We start from the raw sequence: 26387 nt of genomic DNA on the forward strand, positions 1-26387 counted from the left end.
CCCCTCATCCACTGCTCCTCCATCCCCTCCCCCCCCTCCACTGCTCCTCCATCCCCTCCTCCCCTCCACTGCTCCTCCATCCCCCTCCTCCCCTCCACTGCTCCTCCATCCCCTCCTCCCCCCCACTGCTCCTCCATCCCCCTCCTCCCCTCCACTGCTCCTCCATCCCCCTCCTCCCCTCCACTGCTCCTCCATCCCCCTCCTCCCCTCCACTGCTCCTCCATCCCCCTCCACTCCCCCTCCCCCCTCCACTGCTCCTCCATCCCCCCTCCTCCCCCTCCACTGCTCCTCCATCCCCCTCCTCCCCTCCACTGCTCCTCCATCCCCCTCCTCCCCTCCACTGCTCCTCCATCCCCCTCCTCCCCTCCACTGCTCCTCCATCCCCCTCCTCCCCTCCACTGCTCCTCCATCCCTCTCCTGCCCTCCTCTCCTCCTCCATCCCCCCTCACTCCTCCTCCACTGCTCCATCCCCCTCCTCCATCCCCCCTCCTCCCCTCCATGTCCCCCTCCCCTCCTCCATCCTCCATCCTCCCTCCTCCCCTCCCCTCCTCCATCCCCCTCCTCCCCTCCCCTCCTCCATGTCCCCCTCCCCTCCCTCCTCTCCCCTCCCCTCCCCAGCCCAGCTTCACTGCACCATCTTTGACTAAACTGCAATTCACATTTATAATAATCCCTCCAAAAAAACAAAACAATAATAAATTGGTCATTTTCAATCTACGACTGTCTGTGGGACATTGCTGTGCGCAATTGGCTGCCGCGTTCGCCCACAAATATACAGTCAATTCACTTTACAGTGTGTTCTGTGAAACGCTTTGGGACGTCCTCCCGACGTGAAAAGCGCTATATCAAACGCAAGGATTATTATTATTAGTATTATTATATAACAGTGTAATGTACTTTTCGGTCACCTCCACCCCCCCCTCTCTCCCCCCCACCCCCTCTTTCCCCCCCACCCCCTCTCTCCCCTCTCCCCCCCCCCACACACGACAGTGGGTGAAGTGCTTTGGGACCTTGTGAAAGCTTCTGTATAAAGGTTAATTGTACTGTATCTCACTCAGACATATAAGTTGTTGTGCGTTATATAAATATAAGTTGTTGCTGTTGTCCTAAACCCTCTGTGTTTTTATATCGTTTTTTTTCAAAAGAAATTTTTTTTTTTAGAAAACTTCCTTGGGGGGGAGTTGGTTACATTCTTTTTTTAAAAATAAATAGCACTATCTGCAAAGCCGGAATCCTTGCCCCCCTTTTCCCTTCCTTACCCCCTCCCCACACCCCATATTTGTTTGTCAAGCATCAAGACAATTTTTTTTAAAAACCTGTGGGGGAGAAAAAAACAGCGAAGTAGAAATCAAGTACAATTATAAGAACATAAGGAATAGGAGCAGGAGGAGGCCATTCGGCCCCTCGAGCCTGCCCTGCCGTTAAATAAGATCATGGCTGATCTTCTAACCTAATCCCATTTACCCCCCTATCCCCATATCCTTTAATCCCTTTAGTTTTTAGAAATCTATCGATCTCAGTCTTGGATATGTTCAATGACTGACTGAGCATCCACAGCCTCCGGGGTAGGCAATTCCATCAATTCACTACCCTCTGAGTGAAGAAATGTTTTCTCAACTCAGTTCGAAAAGGCTGACCCTTAATCCTGAGACTATGACCCCCTAGTTTCAGATTCTCCAGCAGGGAAAACAGTCTCACAGCATATCCCCTGTCAAGACCCTTAAAAATCTTACAGGTTTCTATAAGATCACCTCGAATTCTTCTATATTCCAGAGAATATAGACCTAGTCTACTTAACCTATCCTCATAGGTTAACCCCCTCATCCCAGCAACCAACCTAATGAATCTACGCTGCACCCCCTCTAAGGCGAGTATGTCCTTTCTTAAATAAGGAGACCAAAACTGCACACAGTATTCTAGTTGCGGTCTCACCAAGTCCTTATACAATTGCAGTAAAACTTCCCTACTTTTATATTCTAACCCCTTTGCAATAAATGCTAACATGCTATTAGCCTTATGATTGAGTGATGTTATACAGAGTGAACTATAGCCCTGCAATAAACTACCTCCGTCTGTTTCTATAAATAATAATTATCACAATAAGCCTTGCCTACGATACAGCATCTTATCATGTCATCCAAATGTCTCAATGCACTTTTCAGGATTCAAGGTAAATTACTCTGAGACGCTGTTCTTTGTCTGTGAACTTCTGTTGCAGAGAAATGGACTGATGGCTCAAAGGGGAAGCAAAGTGATTAAGTGTGTGTGTTTGTGTGTGTATATATATGATGATGGGGTGAGGAACGTATATGTGTGTGATTGCGGGGTGTGGGGATGTGTGTGTGATGGATGGGAGTGGCGGGGGGGTGGGCTGTAGACTGGGTACAACCCTTGCTCTCTCTCTCTCTCTCTCTTCCAGGTTCGCTTTGTAAACAGCACCTGGATGTTTGGTAAGATGATGTGTCATGTGAGCCGTTTTGCCCAGTACTGCTCTGTGCACGTGTCGGTGCTGACCCTCACTGCCATCGCTGTGGACAGACACCAGGTACAACACACAACATTCCCCACTGGAGGCTGTATAGTGTGGGAGAGAGGGAACGATGAGGGAGGTGAGGAGTCCTGTTAGAGTGTAGGTGGAAGGGAAGAGTGAGGGATAAAGGAGTCCTACCCTGGTTGACAATTTCCCAGACATTGAACGTGACAGTGATTACAGTGAAGCACTATGAGACATTATTTGGTGACAAATCTCCATAAAAATAACAAGTTCTTTTGATCGCATGTTGTGGTCCGAATTGATGGACTCTCTCTTCGAACGTAAGTTAGTGGAGAGAAAGCGAGAGAAATGGAGGTGGAGGAGGGAGAGGGCAATGAAAGGGTTAAGTATGAGTAAGCTGCAGGAATAATATGAGAGAATTATTTCCTTGGTGTTTTTCTGTACGAGTTTTTGTCTTTCCAATATTGCGATGCTATAAACAAGCTCATTATAAAATGCTGGCACAGTCCCTGGCCATCATCCTCTGAAGCCTTGGAGCTCAGCGTTGTGTTCGGAAGAGAGTTACATAACCAGCCGTGTGTGTGGTGTGGCTGTCAGTCGCACTGATCTTCAGGGTGATTCATGAAGTGGCCTTTACCTCAGAGTTGCTCTCGATCGTGTATGTGTTACTTTACTGATGGGAGGAAAGATTCAGCTGATTGCTGCGCCAATTAATGTTTCAGTGCGTACACCTGACAGAGAGTTTGACCAAAGTGCTAAACTGGGGCTCACGGTCAATCCACTTTACAGTGTAGCCTGTGAAGAGCTTTGAGACGTCTCAACAACATGATAAGGCTCTGTATCAAATGCGAGGATTATTATTATCTTACAACACGGAAGGAAGCCATTCAGCCCATCACCCCAGTGACGGCTCCCTCAGAGAGCTTGTGATCTGGTGACTTTCACATCAGACGTTCCACATCGGAATAACTCTCTGAGCAAAATAAATCATCTTACTTTCCCCTTTGCGATTTGATGATGATCTTAAACTGCTGTCTGTCAACAGCTGGTGTTTTATGGCTCATCATGGGATCAGTGCAATAGGTTTTCAAGGTTCTGTGCATGAGGACTCCAGTGGAGAGAGTCACTGTCTCTCTCTCTTGCCCAGGTCATCATGCATCCTTTGAAGCCGAGGATGTCCCTGGGGAAAGGGATCATCTGCATTGCCATCATCTGGATCATGGCGACCTGCTTCTCTCTCCCGCACGCCATTTACCAGAAGCTTTTCCGTGTTGAATACAGGTAAACCGAGAGCCCCAACACCAAATCTGCCAACCAAGCTCAATGCCAACCAATGCTTGGCAGCCAGCTTCCTACATAAACACATTCTGTATTAAATCCAACCTTATTGGCCATCGGTTTCCACGTCATCATTCCTCTTGTGACTGAGGCACGAGCTTGGGTCCTGACTGATGGTCACTCTGAGGTGAATGTGAAAGGGTTGATGTAAAAGGACATCTCCTCCTCTCTCCAGCCCTTTCCCTCCAACACAGCGTTGAAGTTTCGTTCCAGTATATTCCTCCCCCCTCGCAATGGCCGCAGATACGAGCAGTGTGAGGAGCGCTGAATTCTCGGGGTCCAATCATTGTCCTGAGGTGAGGGAAGGCAGGTGTGGGGAACATTTGCCTCCTCCAGCCAGGCCTTAAGTAGGGAGAAAAATACCATATTTCTAAACGGATTGGATTGCACATTAATTTAGTTAGTCGATTGGCGGATTGTTTTCCGGTGGTGTGTGGGACTTTGCTGTGTGCAATTGGCTGCCGCGTTTCGGCCCACAAAATACACAGTCACTGCACCTTACAGTATATTCTGTGAAGTGCTTTGAGAGGTCTCAACGACGTGATAAGTCGCTGTAACAAATGCGAGTCTTATTATTAAGATATTCGGTGGGATCGTGCTCTAAAAACGTTGCATTTCTTGCTCTGCTCCAGCAAAGACAAGGTGCGGAGTTTCTGCCTCTACAACTTCCCCAGGCCAGCCGAGCTGTACTGGAAGTATCTGGACTTGACCACCTTGGTCCTCCTGTACGTGCTGCCGCTCGCAGTCATCAGCCTGGCCTACGCCATGATGGCAAAGAAGCTTTGGATGCGCAACGCCATCGGGGACGTCACGGTGGAGCAATTTTTCGCCCACAGACGCAAGAAGAAGATGACCCTGAAGATGCTGGTGCTCGTGGTCCTGGTGTTTGCCGTCTGCTGGTTCCCATTAAACTGCTACGTGGTCCTGATCTCCAGCAGGGCCATCCCCCCCAACAACGCCCTGTACTTCACCTTCCACTGGCTGGCCATGAGCAGCACCTGCTACAACCCCTTCATCTACTGCTGGCTCAACCACAGCTTCCGCACCGAGCTCAAGTCGGTCCTGAGCATGTGCAGGAGGCGAGAGCCATCCCACCCCCACGCCAGTCCCCGCATCCCCCCTCCCTGCCGGCAGGCCTGGGTCAGGGGCAAACACCACAAGCGGGCCAGAGCGTCTCAGAGCCTGAGGTTCAACAGCACCGCTCACTCCCCCAGGACTGATCTGTCCATCGTAGCACCCATTGTGACTGGGAGCTAAGGAAAGACATTGCCTTGACGTGGCTCAGTGTTGTCAGGAACGCCCTGGGGCTTTACGAACAATCACAGAATAGATCTGTCGCGTTAACTTACATTTTTTTTTAAACATTTATTTCTGAAGGGAGTCGTTAGCGGAAATGAACTTCACTCCCTGTAAACCAACGTAATACTTTGGTTTGGTTTAGCTTAGCTGAAGTGTTAGACAGCAATCCCTGGTTGGGGTGGGTTTTATACACACACACACACATATATATATATATATATAAGAAACAGACTCCTTTGATAGCCTGACTGGCGGGGGATTGCACAGGGAAACAGACCCAGGGCTCCGAGCTGCAAGCAGTGGTAACACTCTCGTCTCTGAGTCAGAGTGTTGTGGTTTCAAGCCCCCAGTCTAAGGTGACCCTCCAATGCAGTGCTGGGGGGTGTGTTGCATTGACAAAGGTGCCGGCCTTCAGATGGGACGTTAAACCGAGATCCCGTCTGCCTGTTCAGGTGGACGTTAAAGATCCTGAAGTGCTATTCAAATAGAGAAGGGAGTTTCTCTCACTCTCTCTCTCTCTCTCGCGGTGTCCTGACCAATAATCCCCCAAATAAGAGTGGTCCCTCACTCCACGACTGTTTGTGGGGACGCTGCTGTGCACAACCGGCTGCTGCAATTCGCCCACAAAATACGCAGTCAATCCAGTTTACAGTATATCCTGTGAAGCGCTTTGAGCCGTCTCGATGATGTGATGAAGCATTATTATTATTTATTATTATTATCTGATCGAGACACAATCTAAAGTAAATGGCTTTTTAGTTGTTGTAGGTGGGCTGCATTGGAGTCTAATGGGATTTCAGAGGGTGACTACAAGTGCACAGCCAGAGGAGGAAAGTTGTCCTGTATGCATTTAGGAATCTTTCCCCCTCCTTGCCCTTGTGCTGTTGTTTTGCCAGTCTATGTTGGGATAATTAAAGTCCCCCATTATCACAACTCTATTGGCCTTGCATCTGTCTGAGATCTGCTTGCAGATCTGCTCATCTATTTCCTTCCCACTATTTGGTGGTCTATAGTATACCCCGACCAGCGTAACAGCTCCTTTTTTGTTCCTTAACTCTAACCAGATAGATTCCGTTTGGGGCCTCCAGCACCTCGACCCTTTCCACGGCTATAACCGTATCCTTGATTAACAATGCCACACCCCCATCTTTTTTTCCTTCCCTATCCCTCCTGAATACATTGTCGCCAGAAATATTCAGCTCCCATTCCTGTCCCTGTTTGAGCCAAGTCTCTGTTACTGCTACTACATCGTATCCCTGTGACCACTTGAGCTGCAGCTCACCAGTCTTGTTTGCTAAACTCTGTGCATTTAGGCACATGCACTCCAAGACCGACTTGACCTGTTCTGCCCGTCCACCCTGCTTTTTTTCCCCCATTTTCTAGCTCTTCGTTTTTTGCATTCCCTTCCCCCTCAAAACTAGTTTAAGCCCTCCCCAACAGCATTAGATAGCCTGTGTGTAAGGACATTCGCCCCAGCTCTGTTTAGGTGCAACCCATCCATATGATACAGGTCCCACCTGCCCCAGAACTGGTCCCAATGATCCAGAAACCTGAAGCCCTCTTTTCTGGACCATTTCTCCAGCCAAGCATTCATATGCTTTATCCTGTCATTATGGCACTTATTTTCCCGAGGCACAGGGAGCAATCCAGAGATCACCAACTTGGATGTTCGATTCTTTAGTATGTTCCCCAGCATTTGATATTGACCCTGTAGAGTCTCAGTCCTTTTTTTTTATAATATCATGGATCCCCACCTGACCACCACTTCTGGATGTTCTCCTTTCCCCTGAAGAATTTTATCTGTGATGTCTAAGACTGTTGCACCAGGGAGGCAACATACCATCCTTGACTACTGTCTTCTGTTACAGAAACGGTCTATACCTCTCACTGTTGTATCCCCTATGACAACAGCATTGCTCCTGTTACCTATGTCCCCCTGTTCCACCAATCGGTTTATACTGTCCTCCCTGGAGATATCCACACTCTCAGTGTTCAGTACAGAGTACTGGTTTGAGAGTGCTACACTATTGGGGGCATCCTACCCAGCCCGTCCCCTCTTCCTACCATGCCGGACAGGCACCCAGTCATTTTCCCTCTGAACCCTCGGTGTGTGGGGTGGGGTGACCACCTCTTGAGGTGTCTGGTCCATCAAATACTCACATCCGTTGATCAAGTTTGAAGCCCAAGGCTCCATCACCCCTCTCTCAGGGGTCCCATTATCTGCAGGACTGATGAAACCATCCTGTCCCTGAGCATTAACCAGATGCAAACATCTCCCGAGCCTCAGGGGAGTGATGGTTTCCTCCAACATACTGTCCAGGAACGTCTCACTGTCCCCGATGGAGCGCAGTGTCTGCACCTCGGCTTCCAGCTCAGCTCCTCTCAGCCGGAGCTTCCTGAGTTGCAGACACTTGCTGCAGATGAAGTTGCCCGGCTCAGGGCCCTCCATGATCTCCCACATGTCACAGTCCTCGCAGTTCACTTGCCATCATCTTCTCATACAATGTTTTTTATCTATTTTTATTTTTTTTGTTTGTTTTAATTTGCGGTCAGTGTTGTAGTTTCTGACAGTTTCTTGATGTTTGTTCTGGTTCTGCTGTTGAAACAATGACGTCACACCAACCGTCGTTCCTACAGTTCTGACAGCTTATCTCCGCCGCTCCTTTTATGCTGATCGCTAGGCCCAGACTCCACCTGCGCTCTGTCCTGATGGCTCGCCCATTGTACAAAATATACGGAAGAATTACTAATGATTGATTAATTGGCTGTAGCTTCCCTAACCTCGTTGATTCATATTAATAAATATCAATTGATTGAAGAATTTGTGTGGGTTTATACTTCACCTCAGGGTCAGGAATTTGAGTAACACAGGATCCCACTCACTGGGTCCCAATCACTGTGTCCCACTCACTGGGTCCCACTCACTGGGTCTCACTCACTGGGTCTCACTCACTGGGTCTCACTCACTGGGTCCCACTCACTGGGTCTCACTCACTGGAGCCCAATCACTGGGTCCCACTCACTGGGTCCCACTCACTGGGTCTCACTCACTCGGTCTCACTCACTGGAGCCCAATCACTGGGTCCCAATCACTGGATCCCACTCACTGGGTCCCAATCACTGGATCCCACTCACTGGGTCCCACTCACTGGGTCCCACTCACTGGGTCCCAATCACTGGATCCCACTCACTGGGTCCCAATCACTGGGTCCCACTCACTGGGTCCCAATCACTGGGTCTCACTTACTGGGTCCCACTCACTGGGTCGCAATCACTGGGTCTCACTCACTGGATCCCACTCACTGGGTTGCAATCACTGGAGCCCAATCACTGGGTCTCACTCACTGGAGCCCAATCACTGGGTCCCACTCACTGGGTCTCACTCACTGGAGCCCAATCACTGGGTCTCACTCACTGGAGCCCATTCACCGGGTCTCACTAACTGGAGCCCAATCACCGGGTCTCACTAACTGGAGCCCAATCACCGGGTCCTGCACAAAATCTCCCCACAATGGCAGTGGTCGCGGTGATGGTGCAGTGTGAGTTAGTCTTGGTTTAAGCACGTTCTCTCTCTGGTATTTTAATGAGTCTCAATCCATTTAGATCCTAGTTCTGGGCCCAGGAAGAGGGGATACATTTGGGTGCAGCCCCTCACCAACTTGCCCCCCCACCCTCCCCCAGGCCCTCACTACCTACCCCATCCACCCAGGCCCTCACCACCTGCCCCACCCCCCACCAGGCCCTCACCACCTACCCCACCCCCCACCAGGCCCTCACCACCTACCCCATCCCCCCAGGCCCTCACCCCATCACCCTCTGCCACACCCCAAAGCCCCCACCCCAGGCCCTCACCACCTGCCCTCCCCCCAGCCAGGTCCTTAAAGGTAGATACAGTCTCAACATCAACGTAGCTCAGAGCAGAGAAACAAACAGGAGTATCTTGGCGGGGGTGGAGGGTATATATCTATTGATGCATGTGCGTGTATTTATGTGTGTATGTTTATGTATATTTATTCGCTCACACACACCCACACTCTCACACACACACTCTCACTCACACACCCACACACATACACTCTCACCCTCACATACACTCACACACACTCACTCACCCACAGACACTCACACTCACTCATACACACACGCTCTCTCACTGACTCACACACACCCACAGCGCAGGAAGAAAGTCAATAAAAGTCCGTCACACACCAGGGCCCAGGGTGAAGGAGTGATGTGAGAGCCAGCGCCCGGGGGGTGGGGGGGGGGGGGGGCACAGGTCAGGAGGTGCCAAGAGTGTAAAGCTGTCCGGGACACTTTGTTCCTCAGCCACTTCATTAGATGGTTCTGCTTCCAGCTCAAACTTCATTAAAAGTGGCCTGGAGACCACAGCAGCATTCCTAGCCCGCTCTGAGCGGCTGTGTGTGTGTGTGTGTGTGTGTCTACATGTGTGTTTATAATTGTCTGTGTGTGATTGCGTCTGTGTGTATACATGTATGTGCGTGTGTGTTTATATTTGTCTGTGCATGTGTGTGCGTATATATATATATGTTTGTGTCTCTGTGTATGTGTATAAGTGTGTCTGCACATGTATATGTGTGCCTCTGTGTGTGTCTGTGTATAGTTCAGTATGTGTGTGTGTGTGTGTGTGTACGTACGTGTGTGTCTCCCTGTGTCTGTGTATACGTGCGCCTGTGTGTCCCGCTAAATCACGTGTGCGGGATGTGGGATTGTACACGTTAATAATCCCTGCCCGGCTGACACACACACACATAGAGGACGTGACATTGAGCTGGACACGGAGGAACGGGGGGTCTCGGGGGACAGACTGTGCCAAGCGACGGTGAAATCACCACCCCCACCCGAGGTGCAGTGAATACCCCCAGCACTGAGCACGGCAGCCTTTGGGCAGCACAACATGGCAGTGGGAGGCTGAGGGTCTGCCAGAGGCTGTGACCTGGGCTGTGGGGGTGTTAATGAGGAAATGAGACTTTCTTCACTCTCATATTGTACTGTTCATTCTTCAAATGTCTTTCCCACACACTGAACTACTCCGTCACCCCCCGCCCCCCCCTCACTACTCACACAGGCGCACACACACTCACACACATATACATATTCACATTCACCCGTTCATGTGTGTGTATGAACAGATGAGTATTATAATAATGTACATGTGTGTATGAACATGGATGTGTGTGTATGATCATAATAATAATGTTTGCATTTGATATCACGTTATTGAAACATATCAAAATGCTTCACAGGATATTACTGTAAAGTGGATTGACTGTGTACTCTGTGGGGGAAACATGTATGTATATGAACATGCATGTGTGTGTGAACATGTAGTCTACAAGTGGGACTTTCTCTAGGAGCTGAATGTGGGATCTCAATAATTTGGCTGATCTGTAACGGGGGGGAAAGGAAACCAGTGGTGAAATAGCCATCACCGTGCCGGGACAGGGAGCAGGAGAGACCCCTCGCCGCCAGGGGGAGCAGCAGGTACACCAATCCTCACCGGATTTGCAACAGAGACCGAGTTTGCACGTTTATTGCGGTTCTTATCACCAGGAAACATCGCAGCGGCTCAGCACAATGAGCTCTGCTGTTGTGTAGCAAAGCGTGACCGACGCCTAATGTGCTCCAGCAATGTACCGCACACAGCGATCAGACGAATGACTGATTCAATCCCAACCTGTGTGTGTGTTTCCCCCCCTCACCACCCCCCTCCCGCCCCCCCACCCCAGTGCTTAAAGAAGAAGATAGTGACTATCCTGGGGGTGCAGGAGGAGGTAAGGGGGGGGTCTCCTTAGAGCTGAACTGGCAATGCCTGGAAATGGAATGTGGGAATCGAGTCCCCACCCACCCACCCACCCACTGTGATGGTCTCTAGTCCCGGTTCCTGAGCCGGGAGGGGCCGCAGTGTCCCAGGGCACTCACTGCTGATGGCAGCACAGCCCGGCTCGGCTCAGCGGCAGGACCTGGAAGGGCCGACCAGTCACTGGGGGCCGGGAATCCTCCCCCTCAGCTCCTGTTAACCCCACAGCCAAAGCCCTAACGCTCTGCGTGTACTCGCTCCCCAGCTCGACAAAGAGAGTGTGGGTGGGGGGGGGTGGGGAGACGGGAGGCACACACACCTGCACATTCCATCTCCTCAGCCCCATTCGTTCCCCTTCAGCCGAGGCTCTGTGAGGACATTGGTGTGCTCCTCACCCATGTTAACAAGTTATTGTGTAACTGAACCACTCCCTGTCTGGCTCATCACTGGGGCCAAATATACCAACTCCCCAGCTCCGAGACCTGTCCTGCCCGCCTGCTCCAGACATAGACAGCCTGCACGGAAATAATTAACTTATTTATGAATTAACTTATGTATTAGCTAACCAATTAACTAACTAATTAACTAACTAACTAATGTGAAGCCAACTTTATGAATTGCAATAGGGCAAAAAAAAGAAAACTCCTTAATATCTAAACCTTAATCATCTCTCTGGTGTTTTTGTAGGTCAACCGGGTGTCTGACAAGCACAGATGCTCATCATTTCCATTGCAGAAAGGCAATGTTGGAACCAACTGAGACACACACTCTGGGCTCCCCCCAAGCCTTGGCTCTTGCAACCTGCGCCTAATACTCCCCGGAATTAGGTAAACAGGATGTGTCCCTCCAGGGAGAGAAATAGAGAGAGAGAGAGTGAGAGAGAGAGAGAAAGCACATTCCATTCCAACAATCTATCTCTGGGATTTCCAGGTGTGGGTGGGATGTGGGGAATTCTCAGTTTGGTTTGGAGATTCTTAAGCAATAGTGATGGGTTTCCGCGTGTGTCAGACGCCCGGCTGGAGTGACTGTGGCACACACACACATACACACACACAAACTTATACACACAGAGACACACACACACACATTATGTCCCAGCCTCTGGAGCTGTAATCACCAGCGGTATCGTGCAGGAGGCCAGTCGGTGAGAACAGACGGCTTCTTATTGTAAACCGAGTCAATCATCGACCAGCAGCCCTGTCCTCTCCTCACATTGTTGCCGCTCAGTCTCTTGCGACGTCAGTGCTGGGCAGGCGAGTGGGGGCACCGGTCACCAAGAGAAAGGCTGAGAAATGGAGCTGATACTAAATGGCTTTGATCGTCACTGGGCAAAGGTGGTCAATGATTAATCATCCCCAACAACACAGCCTGTAGCTCAGTGGTTAGAACACTCGTCTCGCAAGCGAGAGGACCTGGGTTTGCTTCCCAGGCAGGGAGAAACCTTAGGCAAGGTTCCTTACTCCAAACACACGCCTCTGTTTACCAGCAGTGAGTAGGAACCTGGTTGTTAATCAATTGGTGGAACACTTTTCCTGGGGTAATAATCCCTTTAAAAAATTAGCTCAATCAACCCACGACTGTTTGTGGGGACGCTGCTGTGCGCAATTGGCTGCCACGTTTCGCCCACAAATATACCGTCAATTCACTTTACAGTGTATCCTGTGAAGCGCTTTGAGACGTCTCAACCGTGATAAGGCACTGTTTCAAATGCCAGGATTATTATTAATTTCTATAATATAGTATATATATATTATATATGTTTGTGTTACCAGCCTTTGGGGAGAAAGAATATAACAAAGCAATTTGCAAATTCAGAATCTTTGGGAACTTTGATTGTTTCTTTGAAAGCAAACAGCATCCTGTGATATCACTGGTAATCACTTCCAAGCTAAAGGTCAGATTTGATGCATAGAAATTCTCACTTTACCTGGGGCGGGGGCGGAGGGGATCAGACTCTCTCTCCCCCCCTCTCTCTCCCCCTCTCTCTCTCGGGGGTGGATGAGGGGCTCAGATTCCCTTCTCCAGCCTTGGGCAAGCCACTATCTGTGGGATTTCCGTGTGTAGGCGGGAGGCGTGGAATTCTCAGTTAGGTTCAGGCACTCTCAAGAGCGGTGATGGGCTTACGCGTGTATCAGACACCCTCGGGCTGACCCAAAAAAATCATTCCAGGAACACGAGAGGGAGAGAGAGAGAGAGAGAGAGAGAGTGAGCCGGGAGCAAGGAGTCTCTCACAGACACAATGGGGATCAGTTAGTGGCTGAGATAACAGAGAGGCGGGGGGGCAGCCGTTTGAGGCAACTTCCACTGGATGAAGAGTTTACCCCAAATGGCCTATGTGTCTCGGTCGCAGTCCTTCCCCCTTCCCAGCCCCTGATCCCCGCCACACATGCCTGCACGGGGCTCCATGTGTTGGGAGTGCAGAGCCAGCTGGCTGGGAGCTCTCAAACTCCTCATAAACATCCAAAAAAGCTCTCAACCCCCAGCTCGCAAAATACCAGATCACTCTGTTTGTGTGTATGTGTGTCGGAGTCTCAAGGGCTCAGGCACAAAGCCCTGGAGCGCGCACCAAATACATCCTCCTTCAAACCCGGCTCGGTCTCTCACTGCTTAACCGTTTGGTAGGTTGTCGGCCAATTAGTCTTGGATTCTCTGTCTCATCGGTGAGAGGAGTACTCGCCAGGAAGGCTGAGGGTTAATGGTCTCCTGGACTCGTTCACATCTGTATCTATTCCTCTGGTAGGAGAGAGGGAAAGGGGGGTAAACAGCACACTCTATGCCTTGTGAAATAGATGCCAAATTCAGAACAAACCTTCACATCACAGAGCGACCCAATAAAGGGTTCCATTAGCTCTAATGGTCCGCTTAACCTTCCAGGAACCTCAGAGCCATAAACATAAAGAGAACTGTGCTTGGCTCCAGGAAATAACATACTGTAATGTGGAACCGCCGCCAGAGGAGAGGTGAACACAGCAGATAGACAGTGCAACCAGCCCGGTACTAACGCTCATGACAACAAGCAGCCGTTACTCCTCGCTCTTCTTCTCCCATCCCCTCCCCCTTCTCTCTCCCCCGCCCCACCTCAACAGGCTTTGAGGGGAACCAGCCACAGATGCTTGGAATATTTCATTCCATTCGAACCAGATTTCCGCAATTAACGATCACAGGTTTTACCAGACTTTTAGGTTGAGGTGATGATCTGTGATGTGGCTCTACCAGAGCCAAACCCTGCACCAGATTGTGCTCTCTCTCTCTCTTTCTCGCTCTCTTTCTCACTCTCTCTTGCTCGATCTCTCTCTCTCTCGCTGTCTATTTTCTTTATTATCAATATTAACTCTGACATTTAGAAACCATTCATTCTTAGACTCGTTACATAATCAAACACTGACCGGAAACATCTAAAAACATGTGTTACTGGAGAAAGGAAACTTAAGTCCAAATGTCACACACGCACACACATACACTCCGGCCTTGTTTAAACTGTTGTTGACTTGCGGCACATGTTTAATGTGTCCTGAGCAGCTCTGTTTAAGCACAGCCAATAAACGGCCATTTATATCTTTGGAAAGTATTGAAACCAGACCCGCGCTCACCTCGGGCCTTGTTATGTTAACGGCTTTAACTACCTGGGAAAACTTGTCAGTTACAGTAATAATAAGCCTCAGGTTTCAGACAGTGCCCACTCACTTCCTCGAGCCGTCTCAAAGCCATTCCCAGCATTTCCGTGCAGTGACCGAGTGTTTTGTGGGTGAGCGAAAGCGGCAGCTGGTTTGCCACAGCGCACAAGTACCCACAAACAGCAGTGAAGTGAATGATCAATTGTATCTGGGGATTAGATTGTGGGTTCAAGCCCCACGTGGGAGACTTTGAGATCACAGTCCAGGCTTTACCCCCAGAAAAGTGATCCGCCAATCAACTAACAAGTGGGTTCCTACTTGCTGCTGGGTAAACAGAGGCGTGTGTGTGGAGTAAGGAAACTTACCTAACATTTCACCCTGCCCGGGAATCAAATCCATCGAGTGCTTTAATCACAAAGCTACAGGACACATATATTCTGTGAAGCGCTGTGAGACGTCTCAATGATGTGATAAGGCGCCATATCAAATGCAATGATTATTATTATTATTATTATTAAGTGCCCAATTGGGCGTGAAATTTGTGGGGTTTTGAAAGCTATTGTCAGGGTGGAGTGTGACAGATTTCGATCCGCTGCTGCTTCTCTGCTGTCTCTGGGTGTGACTGTGTGTGACGAGGTTTATATCCTGTGAAATGAAGAAGGTGTTAGTGAGAGGACGTGCTAGACTGACTCACTGTTTGCTCTTCAGCAGATACGCTCTGCCCACTGTGGACAGGCCCTCGACCGGCTGAATACATAACAGGAACGTTTCACAGCTGCCTCACACACAGAGCTTCAGGATTCACTGTACACCTCAGGTACCGTGACTCTGACCACAGAACTGGAGACAAACACACGCCACACACAGACACTCGCATTCAGACTAATTCATGCTCCTTTCTCATTATTAACAGTAAGTATCTTTGCGTTTGATATAGCGCCTTTCACGCCGGGAAGACATCTCAAAACGCTTCACGGGGTTTCACTGTAAAGTGTAGTGATGGTCAATATGGTGGTGGGGGTCGGATGTGGGGTTTGGGATATGGCGGGAGAAACAAGGCAGGAATTCCGACAGCTGTTTCCAACAGACTGAAGTAGGAGGTGCTGGCATTACGAAGACTAACGTTTATCATTGATTTAATAATCCTCTTTAATCCTTCAAGTACTGAATGTCCTTCAGAGCTTTCAAACCCACTGACGGTCTGATTCTGAAAACAAAACGTCAAAATGATTGTTTAACTGTAAGTTCAATAAAGCACCTTTATTACTAACTTGTCAAAACAAGGGTTACAGTTCAAAATTCCAAAATAACTTCCAGATCGTATATAATATTTGAAGTTCTCAGTGAAAAGCAATAAACACCAGGGAGGGGGAAAAACGTGTTCAAGTGAGTGTCAGGAATTATTGTTGCCAGTTCTTAATAAAGATGTGTTTCTCGTTTGCTGCAGTGTGTGAGAGTGACAGAGAGTCTGTGCGAGTGAGAGTCTGTGTGCGAGTGTGTGTGCGCACGAGTGAGTGCGAGAGTCTGTGTGCGAGAGTGTGTGTGCGCACGAGTGAGTGCGAGAGTCTGTGTGCGAGAGTGTGTGTGTGTGCGCGCGAGTTAGTGCGAATGAGTCTGTGTGCGAGAGTGAGTGTTTGTGAGTGTGTGTGAGTGAGTGTGTGTTCGAGTAAGAGTGTGTGTGTGTGAGAGTGACAGTGAGTGTGTGACAGAGAGTGTGTGTGAAAGTGGCAGTGTGCGCGCGCATGTGTATCTGTTCAGCTGAGTATGTGTCTGAGTGCGTGTGTGTCCAATGTGTGAGGACTTTGCTGTGCAAATTGACTACCGCGTTTGTCTACAAAAACAGTCACTACACTTTACAGTAAAACCTGTGAAACGCTTTAAGATGTCCTCCCGGCCGGAAAGGCGCTTTTTCAAATGCAATGATTATTGCTGTTGCTAATAATAATAAAGAGCCTGAAAAAGGTCCTGTGTTTGCCTGGGGAGCCAGTGGCATTCTGGAGTAACTATGGTGATGGTGTACAGCGTGAGTGAGTGGGTGAGTGAATGAGCTGGAGAGTGAGTGAAGTATGACTTCAAGGCCACGTGTCTGTGTGTTATTATAACTTATTGTTATTTGTGACCCTCTGAAGCAAGTCTGGATAAGGGATGTATTAAGAGGGACGAGATGTGTGTGTGTGGGGAGGAGAGAGAGCAGATGAAGATATAAGCGAGGCGTTACAGGAGAATAAGAGTGTTGAGGAGTGCAGTCAGTGAGCATACCATAGCCTGGCTCGCTTCCCAGAACGGGTAACCGTAAATCACTGCTCCGAGCCAGTGAAGTACCTCCGAGAAAGACATTTTTATAGCTCCTTGTCATTGATCAACGTTAATATTCCCATCTCAGTCTTCTCCAGCGTCCAAGAACACACAATATTTAAGGCACCCAGAGAGAGAGAGAGAGAGAGAGAGAGAGAAAAAGAGAGCATTTTTCTTTGCCATGAAAAATACAAACTGCCTCCAACACACATATTTTTGGCAGCAACAGAGAGAGGGGAAAAATGTGAAAAGAGTTCTGTGCAAACATGTAGCTGTGGGGAGGTGCACAGACTTTAACTTAAGATAGGAGGGTGGGAGGGGAGGGAAGTCTTCCCGATCAGTCCTAATTTAAAGGTGTTTTTTTTTTGAGATTCCTCAAAACACTGACTCCCCCTCAAAAAAAATGATTAATTGCTTGATCTGGAATATTAAGACAAGTTGGCCCCACAGGCTGAGACGAGGAATCAGCACAGCAGTCACAAACTTTGAAAAGGCAGTGTAAAACTTTTAAGTTAAACTTAAAACGATTCTCTAACAAGCGGAACAGACACTCACAAATACAGACCATACAGACGCTCGGAGGTTTCTCATCTCCCCGTTTAAAACAAAGTTCCGCAACATGACACCCAAACCCGAACATGGGGACACACAGCCACGAGTGCATGTTGGACGGACACTGAACGGCCACGCATGCACATTCGACACATACCCACACACACCGATGTGAGTGCCGCCTCTTGGCAGTGGCGGGCTCTGACTCGTCCTGGGAGTCTCCGCAGGACACACAGTCATTGCACCTAACAGTAAAAGCCTGTGAAGCGCTTCGAGGCGTGATCACTGACGAGCAAGGCTCTGGTTCAACTACAACAACTTGCAGTTATACAACAACAACAACATTATTACATTTGTCTTTCACGTCGGGAGGACGTCCCAAGGCGCTTATACACATATTTAAATCCCGGGAGCTGAGGAGCTGTTCAGATTGGTTGAGATTTGTGTGTGTGGAGGGATTGGGGGGGGGGTGTGGAGGGGATTGAGGTGTGTAAACAACCCCCACCCTCACCACCATCAAAGTGGTTCAGAAACAGCCGGGAGGAAACAGGCTTTCCCGGGATTATTCACAGGCAGAGTCCCCTCTTCCAGAGAGGGTGGGTGAGGGGGGCATTAATCAGCCAAGTGCTCAGAGACGGTGTTTTCCTCAGCCCCCGACCCCTCACCCCCTGACGTTGACTGGCTTCAGTCGTGATGTAGCCTCACTGGAGGCCCAGAGCTTGGCTGAGCTGGAGATGGTGGGTGTTGACATGCAGCGCGGTGCGGGGGCTCAGGCACCTGAACAAAGCCTGGAAGTCCCAGATCCGTTTCAGTCGCTCGGTTGCGACCCTCGTCTCCGAGAGCCCCAGCTCCAGGACCCCCACCTGCAGGCCCCCCAGCGGGGAATGGCCTGACCTCAGAGCCAGGGCTGGGGGAGCTGGCCAGGGAGAGAGCCTGTTGGGAGACACACATAGAAACCATCAGACTTTTTAATACAGCAAAAATGTCACCCCAACTCTCCCCGGCCCGGCCCAGCTGTCTCCTGCCCCTGATTGCTATCCCCTAGAGCTCTCTAACTCTAACCCCATTCCCTACGCTCTCTCCCCCCCCACCCCCATCTGCTGGTCTCGGACATGGTGCCTGTCACCACGTTTTAAAAGGAACGGAAACATCTAATTGTACGATTAACCCCAAATGTCTGTCAGGAGATGAAACAAAACAGCACATTGGCTGCGAGAGACACATGGCACCTGAGTCACTGACCTGCCTGTGCCCATCCTCTGCCAGCCTGTGTTGAGCGTTGCCACATTCCATGCACCAGGGCTGTGGTTGTGTCAGACACGTGTAGGCCGGGGGCCTTTGGCAAGGCGTGCGTTCCCCCGCGGGGGGTCTCGGGAGCCAATGGCTGCCCTCAGCTCCCTGCTGACCCGCCGTGCCCCCCTCCCCCAACCAGCAGTCCGTCACATCCAGCTCGGTGCACTCCACCGGCACGTGGCGAGCTTGCTGCCAGGCAGAGGCGCAGTGCGTTGAGGTGGGGGCCTCCTCCGCCAGCATCGTCACCCCTGCCAAGGCTCCAGTCCCCCCTCCCTCTCCGCAGCTCCTTGGGGCTGTGTCTATCCCTCGGCCAAGGGTCCCGGTCACAGTCTGCGCTTCACAGGAACTGTAGAGGCAGGATTGGCAGGTCAACAACACTGACTGCACAAAACCCTAAACACAACCAGATTTAATGCTGTAATATCTGTGGGGTTGACTGGTCCCCCCGATCCCTCCCTCCCTCCCTCGCTCGGTGGCTGTGGTGATGGCGGTGAAGCCGGTTACCTGGCTCCTTGGTGCCGGCAGGAGAAGGCGGTGACGCAGGTCTGGAGTGAACGGGGCCCATTGTCGTTCGCCTGGTAAACCACGTCCATCTGGCCTGAGGGGGTGAGGAGACGGGTCACTCAGTACTGGGGGTTGGGGACTGGGCAAATCAATCAGTCTCCTGCCCCTGATTGCTGTCCGGAGACCTTCCCCCCACACCCACCCCACCCGGTGGTTAGTTGATTGGCGGATCGCTTTCTGCAGAGTAATAATCCCTCCCCAAAAAATACTGCTGTGCGCAATTGGCTGCTGCGTTTCGCCCACAAAGTACACAGTCACTACATTTTACAGCATATCCTTTTGAGTCGTCTCGGTGACTTGCTAAGGGCCTGACCCCAAACACAAGGATTATTAATAATAATAATAATATTAAAATCATAAGGTAAAGGCAAGTGTGGGTGACTGTCAGACCAGGACAAGGCCAGGTTTGGTGGTGATGCCCCTTACAATCTATGGGGTTAGGGATACGCTGTGTCTCACCGAGTCTCTTAGCCATGGTGAGCACTGGGATGGTGCCAGGGAGTGGCTCTGTGCCGGGCTTCAGTAGCTTATCCGTACACATGTCACCCGTCTGCCCATCAGACGAGGAGGAGGATTCCACGCCCCTCGGCTGCCCTGCTGGGAGAAGCACGGATCAGATCAGAACAGATAATTATCATCGTCACATCGCCGAATGCGATAAGGGGTTGAGGAAGGTCAGGGAAAGGCCGACACCGGGTGAGCGATTCACCCGGAGGACTGTCGGCCAGGACACGGGGAGAGAGAGAGAGAGACTCCCATAGTGCTGCGGGATCCTTAACATCCACCTGAACTGGGCAGGCGGGAGCTCCAACAATACAGCGATTCCCCTCAACCCCTTATCACACCCTCTCTCTACCTCTCCTTGACCACCCCGTCACCGTGTCACCAAGCCACTGGACACAAAGCAACCGGTCACCAGCGCCCCGTCCCCCATCACCCCATCACCCCGCAGCCCTATTACCGATCAGCTTCTCCGCGAGTAGCCGTCTGCAGTGGATGAAGCCGAGGATCAGCAAAGCTAACAGGACAGTGACCAGGGACCCGCACATCACAGCCACCAGCGTGCCCCGAGCTGGCGAGGCCGCAGGGCTCTGCTTGCCTGTGTCCACCCCACGGTTACCTGTTCACACCACAAAGAGAGGGAGAGGATACAGTTCAGTGTGTGAGGAGCTGATGAGGCGGAGACTACAGCATCATTCAGAGGGGAATTATAGCAATAATAATAATAAATAAATAAAGCAATAATAACAATAATAATCGTCGCATTTGACATCACGCCTTTCACGTCAGGAGGAGATTTGGTGCGATAATTATCACCGGGATAATCGTCACATCACCAAATCAGCATCTGAACAGGTTTGGCAGGTGAGAATCACTCTCTTCGCTCCCTCAATCCTCTTCCCCCCTCCCCACCCCCCCATCCTCTCACCCACACTCAGACGCCTAACCCTGGCCAGCAAACCCCCTAATAAAATCCGTCACTCAATCCACGACTGTTTGTTGGATACCTCTGTGCGCAATTGGCTGCTGAGTTTCGCCCACAATCACTGCACTTCACAGTGTATCCTGCGAAGCGCTCTGAGACGTTTCAATAACCCGATAGAGCACTGTATCAAATGCAAGGATTACTATTAACACCTCACCCCCCCACCCCCACACACAATGCCCCCCCCCACACACACAATGCCCCCCCCCCCCACCCCCACTCCCTGCAGCAGTGCTAGCGAGTGCCCCAGTGACACGGTGATATAAGGAGCAGCTCGACGTACACTGGGGTTGACCGGGGTCATTACCCGCGCAGCGACTGCACGCCATGTCCTGGAGCCCTCCCAGCCGGGGTTTGCTGTAGAATCTGCAATGAAGAGATGACAGTGTGTATTACACCTCCAGCTCAGCGCGAGTTGTGGCCACAGCACCAGATCTTTCCCTTTCCACCTCATCCCTGTGGAGTCCTGTAGCTCAGTGGTTGAGCACTCGCTTTGCGAGCGAGAGACCTGAGTTCAATTCCAGGCAGAGGGCGAAACCTTGGGCAAGTTTCCTTACTCCACACAGAGCCTAATAATAATCCCTCCAAAACCAAAAACAATAATAAATTGGTCATTTTCAATCTACGACTGTTTGTGGGACATTGCTGTGCGCAATTGGCTGCCGCGTTCGCCCACAAATATACAGTCAATTCACTTTACAGTGTGTTCTGTGAAGCGCTTTGGGACGTCCTCCCGACGTGAAAAGCGCTATATCAAATGCAAGGATTATTATTATATTATTATTATTATTATTCCTCATTCCCTCTGCTCGTACTCCCCACCTGTCACACTCTCTACAGCTCCATCCTCCTGCATTTTTCCCTTCCCCCCTTCCTCAGTCTTCCCTCCCTCTCCACCTCCCTTCTTCCGCTCCACAGGCCCTCCCGACCCAAGCCTCACTCACCTGTGTGTGACTCAGACACCAGGAGAGAAACTCCCTTCTCTTTTCCCAACAGCGCAACCAATTCCTACCTAACGTCCATTAGAACAGGGCACAACCGGGAGCTCAGTTTAACATCTCAACTGAAGGGGACAGAGCCCCTGACAATGCCGCACACCCACCCAGAGCCCCCCCCCACCCCCCACATCCCCAGAGCTTTGCACTTACCCCACCAAACAATCGCCACACACAGAATTGCTGAGTGCGGTGCAGTTGGATTTCTGCAGCCGATTGAACAGCGAGCAGGACAGGCATCGCTTGCACTTGCCAAACCCCCAGGTCTCCTTGTACCTGTTGTGTCCACACCTCACGCACTGCCCGTCCCCACCGGTTCCGAACCCACAGTCCTGCAGAGAGAGAGAGAGTGAGCCAGTTAGCACTCACACCACTGGGGAGGGGAGTCTTGCCTATGGACGGGGATGGAGTGGGGGGATGGGGAGAGCATGGTGGGGGTTGGGTAAGCATTTCCGCACAGCGACCGCAAGCCTGGGATGCGGAGGACAGCACACGGGTGGCCACGGCTAGAAGGAAAGTCACATCGTGTCACGGCGAATAGTCGCAAACATAGCGACTGCTTACGTGAGAAAACAAGGCAGATACTTTGGACTGAGACACAATATACATTCAGATCCACCAAGGCAGCGGGAGAGAGGGCCAGGAAACAGCAGGGCACTGGGAGGGAGGGGAGATGGGAGGGAGGGCAGGGGATCTAGATTGGATGAGACCAGATGGGCCAAAGAGCTTTCTTCACCCAAAGCTCTCACGGGATGTCTATGATCAGTGACCCCGTCGCTCCAGAGGACAGCTTGGCCAGTTGCTTGACTAAGGATTCCTCAGTCACTGCGTCAGCCACGGAGCAAGGCCATGAAATGCTGTCAGCTACACCACGTGCAGGTCCCCACCTGTGACAGCTCCAGGCCGGCTCCACACTCTTTACAAGCCACGCAGTTTCCACCTTCAGCCCAGTATTCATGCTCCTGGCAATCGTCCACAGTCATCACATCAACCAGCGGCTGGGGGGGAGGTTGCAAGCAAATTAACATGGCTCCTGCATGTCTAATAATACAGTAATTATCATAGTCCTCTCCTCCATACATCCCCTTTCACGGTGGGAGGATGGCGCAAAGTGCTTTGCACGCTTTTACTGTGAAGCGTAGTGACTGTGTGTTTTCCATGTCAAAGGAGGTCACGACACAGAATCAATAGGTAACATTCGGCCTGCTCCCCCCGACATTTCCTTCTGGACAACATTGTTGCCCACTTTCTCCTGGTTTAAACTTCAACACATCACAAACCACCTCCTGCCTTTCATCACCTTATTGCTGCCTTCAGAATGCTGGACACACAGTGTAGAGGGCTTTACTGTGTCTCTAACCCTGACCTGGGAGTGTGGACACACAGTGTAGAGAGCTTTACTGTGTCTCTAACCCTGACCTGGGAGTGTGGACGCACAGTGTAGAGAGCTTTACTGTGTCTCTAACCCTGACCTGGGAGTGTGGACACACAGTGTAGAGAGCTTTACTGTGTCTCTAACCCTGACCTGGGAGTGTGGACGCACAGTGTAGAGGAGCGTTACTGTGTCTCTAACCCTGACCTGGGAGTGTGGGCGCACAGTGTAGAGGGAGCGTTACTGTGTCTCTAACCCTGACCTGGGAGTGTGGGCGCACAGTGTAGAGAGAGCACCAATACATACCCAAGTAAAGAACAGGAGAAATCCCGGATTGAGTCCCATCTCCACTAGTGCTTCCGGACATACAGTAACTGATCAGAATTTTTAGTCTGTAACAAGAAGATGGGTTACCAGGGCCGGTTGGACAGTGGATGAGGATAATGGACGAGTCAATGCCATTGGCTGATGGGGAGTGTTCACCTCAGGTTTGATTACTTCCCATGAACACAGCTGAGCTCACTCTGTCCCTAAACATGAGGGAAGGAGGTGGGGGGGAGTTGGGAAGGTTGGGGGGGGGAGTTGGGAAGGTTGGGGGGGATGAGGGAGGGAACAATAAATAAAACCTAATCAAAATATTTAAAAACCTGAAACTTGTTGGGGTGGGGGTGTAAAATGGGGGTAATTGTAGATCGGAGCTATCAGCTTCTCTGGAGCAACTGTCCCGTCTCCATCAACACAGTGAGCAGGTGCCGAAGACTTGCACAAGAGAGGTAATAAAATAATAATAATAATAATAATAATCCTAGCATTTGATGCAGCATCTTATCCCATCTTGGAGATTTATCAAAGCGCTTCACCGAATACGCTGTAAAGTGAATTGACTGTATATTTTGTGGGCAAAACGCAGCAGCTAATTGCGCACAGCAGCGCCCCACAAACAGTCATGGATTGAGTGACCACATTATTATTATTTTCTTCAATTTTTCTTTTTTTTTTAAAAAGGGATTTTATCCCCGGAAAAGCAATCTGCCAATCGACTAACAACTGGGTTCCTACTCACCGCTGGTAAACAGAGGCGTGTGGAGTAAAGAAACTTGCCCTGCCCGGGAATCGAACCCAGGTCCTCTCGCTTGCAAGATGAGTGCTCTAACCACTTCGCTACAGGACTCCACAGGTAAAGTAAAGCCTTGGTTAGTTTAGTGAAAGTGGATCAATTAAAAGTTGTACCGAGCAGCAAGCAAGTTCCTCTGCATTTGTGACTTTAGTCAGTTCCTCCCTCCCCTCCCCTCACCTCTCCTCCTCTCTCTCTCTCTCTGCAATTAAACAGCGCTTGTGTTTATACAGTTTAACGTTTCGTCCACAAAATACACAGTCGATCACTCCACTTTACCCTGAATGCTGTGCAGCGCTTTGAGACGTCTCAACCATGTGATAAGGCGCTACATCCAATGCAAGGATTATTTATAATAATTATTAATATAACTTATTCTCTCGAAATATGAACATTTCCTTCGGACGCCGCCTCAGTAAAATCAGTGGCCTTCAGATCTTTGCATAGAGATAAATATATGTAAGATTATTGAGAGAGGGAGAGAGAGAGCAATACTAACGGCTGTAATGCTCACACTGCCCTCTCCCTATTATAACACTGACAACATGTCCTGACTTGTCTGTGACTTGACTCGAGGGAAACCAAATTCAGACGGACAAAAACTATCTACTTTCTCTCTCTTTCTCTATTTCTATATAAACACTGAGTTAACAGGACATTATTGACAACACAATTATTCCAAACCAACTGACACAAACTTCTCTGCTGAGGTTTATAATAATATAACCCTTCAGAATCTTTGCGGTTTTAACGGTATAAATTGTCTTCAGCAGCTCCTGGGTGTAAATTAATTGCAAATTATTGTTTTTGGTACCAGCGGAACGTGTTCTATGTTTTATAAACTTAAAACAAAACAAATTCTAGAGTATTAAAAGCAAATAAATAACTTTTGAGGGTGTTTTCTTCTGATCAGACAATTTAGTTGTGAAAACTTTTCTCCTGCTTTCCTGTTTATTGACATAATAATAATAATAATAGCACGTGCCGCCCAGACAAACTTACTGTTATTGATCAACAATAACAGCAACAATAATAATAATACAAAAGTTTCATTTGGAATGGTTCAGTAAAGGTTTTGCTCTGCATAAATCTGTAACTTTTCAAACCCATATTTAATAACACGCTGTGAATCTCTCTCTCTCTCTCTCTCTCTGTTTTGTTACCTTCCTCCTAAGTGTTTCACGTATTTTTCTTTCATTCATTCCATTTCATTCATTCGTTGTTTGGGTGGTTTCTGTGGAAGCAGTAAGTCTGCACCACTCTCCTGGTCCTCTCCAAACTTTGTCTCCCTCTCTCTTTGCAGGAAATCTCCGCCTTTTTGCCTATTGATTGGTCCTGATACCAATTTAACCCTTTCATGTACATCAACATCATCATAATCCTGGCATTTGACACCGCGCCTTATCATTGCCTTCGAGACGTCTCAAAGCGCTTCACAATATATGCTGTAAAGTGTAGTGGCTGTGTATTTTGTGGGCGAAACGCGTCAGCCAATTGGGCACAGCGACGGCCCCACAAACAGTCGTGGATTGACAGTCGCCTATTTCTGTAAATTCTATTTCCTGAACTTAATCTCCGTAGTTCTTTTCTGTTTAATTCTGTATGTACCTCAGGCAGATCACAACACTTTATTTACCCTATTATTAATAAAATAACAACAATTACTTTTACACAACGAAATGTCTCAGAACTCTTCACAGAGCTTTTCCCTGAAGTGTAGTGACTGTGTTTTGCAGGCAGCCTAAATCAACACAGCGGCCAATTTACGCACAGTCATGAACAGCCAATGTAATGAAAGGCCAATTTTGATTTGTATATCTGGGGAAATGAGATTAGTTACTTGGCGGAGGAATTGATGGAGGGAATGTGAGAGGTGAGGCAGAGAGACTTTGTCTCCCAGGCTGGCCAGAGGGAGCACATTGCTGTTGCCTCTCCTGTTGGTCCCCGTGTTCCTACATAACAATATTGGAATAAACACTAGGATCCAAATCCCAAGACGATCAGAAGTTTCCTAGTACAGTGTGCCCTGGCTTCCAACATTTTCCTACAAATTCCTGAAGGCTGCTCTCTCAGGTTTTCCCCTCTGGCAGTCTCCTATGCAGGATTCTAAGTGGAAACACATTCACTCTCCGAAAAACATGGGACTGAACTAA

The 26387-nt window shown here is 49.7% G+C and overlaps 2 protein-coding genes across 3 annotated transcripts; one reads left to right on the forward strand and one right to left on the reverse strand.

Annotated features, from left to right (window-relative positions):
- Positions 1-2149: 2149 nt before the first annotated feature.
- LOC103179636 (probable G-protein coupled receptor 83) lies at positions 2150-5089 on the forward strand. Its single transcript, XM_042340840.1, has 4 exons — positions 2150-2170; positions 2378-2545; positions 3642-3775; positions 4465-5089. The coding sequence occupies exons 1-4, from the start codon at positions 2150-2152 to the stop codon at positions 5087-5089; spliced, it is 948 nt and encodes a 315-aa protein (XP_042196774.1).
- Positions 5090-17891: 12802 nt separating this feature from the next.
- On the reverse strand, positions 17892-25531 carry LOC103179131 (tumor necrosis factor receptor superfamily member 27). Of its 2 annotated transcripts, XM_007894259.2 has the most exons (10): positions 25398-25531; positions 23427-23512; positions 22636-22746; positions 21902-22080; positions 21037-21119; positions 20229-20387; positions 19727-19861; positions 19208-19301; positions 18653-19049; positions 17892-18343 (listed from the first exon to the last, which is right to left on the reverse strand). In XM_007894259.2, exons 2-10 carry the CDS (start codon positions 23463-23465, stop codon positions 18095-18097), a joined length of 1446 nt encoding a protein of 481 aa, XP_007892450.2. In that variant the 5' UTR covers positions 23466-23512; positions 25398-25531; the 3' UTR covers positions 17892-18094. The 2 variants fall into 2 exon arrangements, with proteins under 2 accessions (XP_007892450.2, XP_007892460.2); XM_007894269.2 differs by lacking the exon at positions 19727-19861.
- Positions 25532-26387: the final 856 nt, after the last annotated feature.

This window comes from Callorhinchus milii, unplaced genomic scaffold, assembly GCF_018977255.1.
Source record: "Callorhinchus milii isolate IMCB2004 unplaced genomic scaffold, IMCB_Cmil_1.0 Scaffold15, whole genome shotgun sequence".
NCBI classification, from domain to species: Eukaryota; Metazoa; Chordata; class Chondrichthyes; order Chimaeriformes; family Callorhinchidae; genus Callorhinchus; species Callorhinchus milii.

Excerpts from the sequence above, each read along its gene's own strand:
- LOC103179636 (XM_042340840.1), top strand. The coding sequence starts at position 2,150 with ATGCACTTTTCAGGATTCAAG. Across the intron at positions 2,171-2,377 it reads TGCACTTTTCAGGATTCAAG|ACTGGGTACAACCCTTGCTC; the intron begins GTAAATTACTCT and ends GGTGGGCTGTAG. Across the intron at positions 2,546-3,641 it reads TCGCTGTGGACAGACACCAG|GTCATCATGCATCCTTTGAA; the intron begins GTACAACACACA and ends TCTCTTGCCCAG.
- LOC103179131 (XM_007894259.2), bottom strand. The coding sequence starts at position 23,465 with ATGGGACTCAATCCGGGATTTCTCCTGTTCTTTACTTGG. Across the intron at positions 22,081-22,635 it reads CCGGCCTGGAGCTGTCACAG|GACTGTGGGTTCGGAACCGG; the intron begins GTGGGGACCTGC and ends CTCTCTCTGCAG. Across the intron at positions 19,050-19,207 it reads TGCCGGCACCAAGGAGCCAG|TTCCTGTGAAGCGCAGACTG; the intron begins GTAACCGGCTTC and ends CTGCCTCTACAG.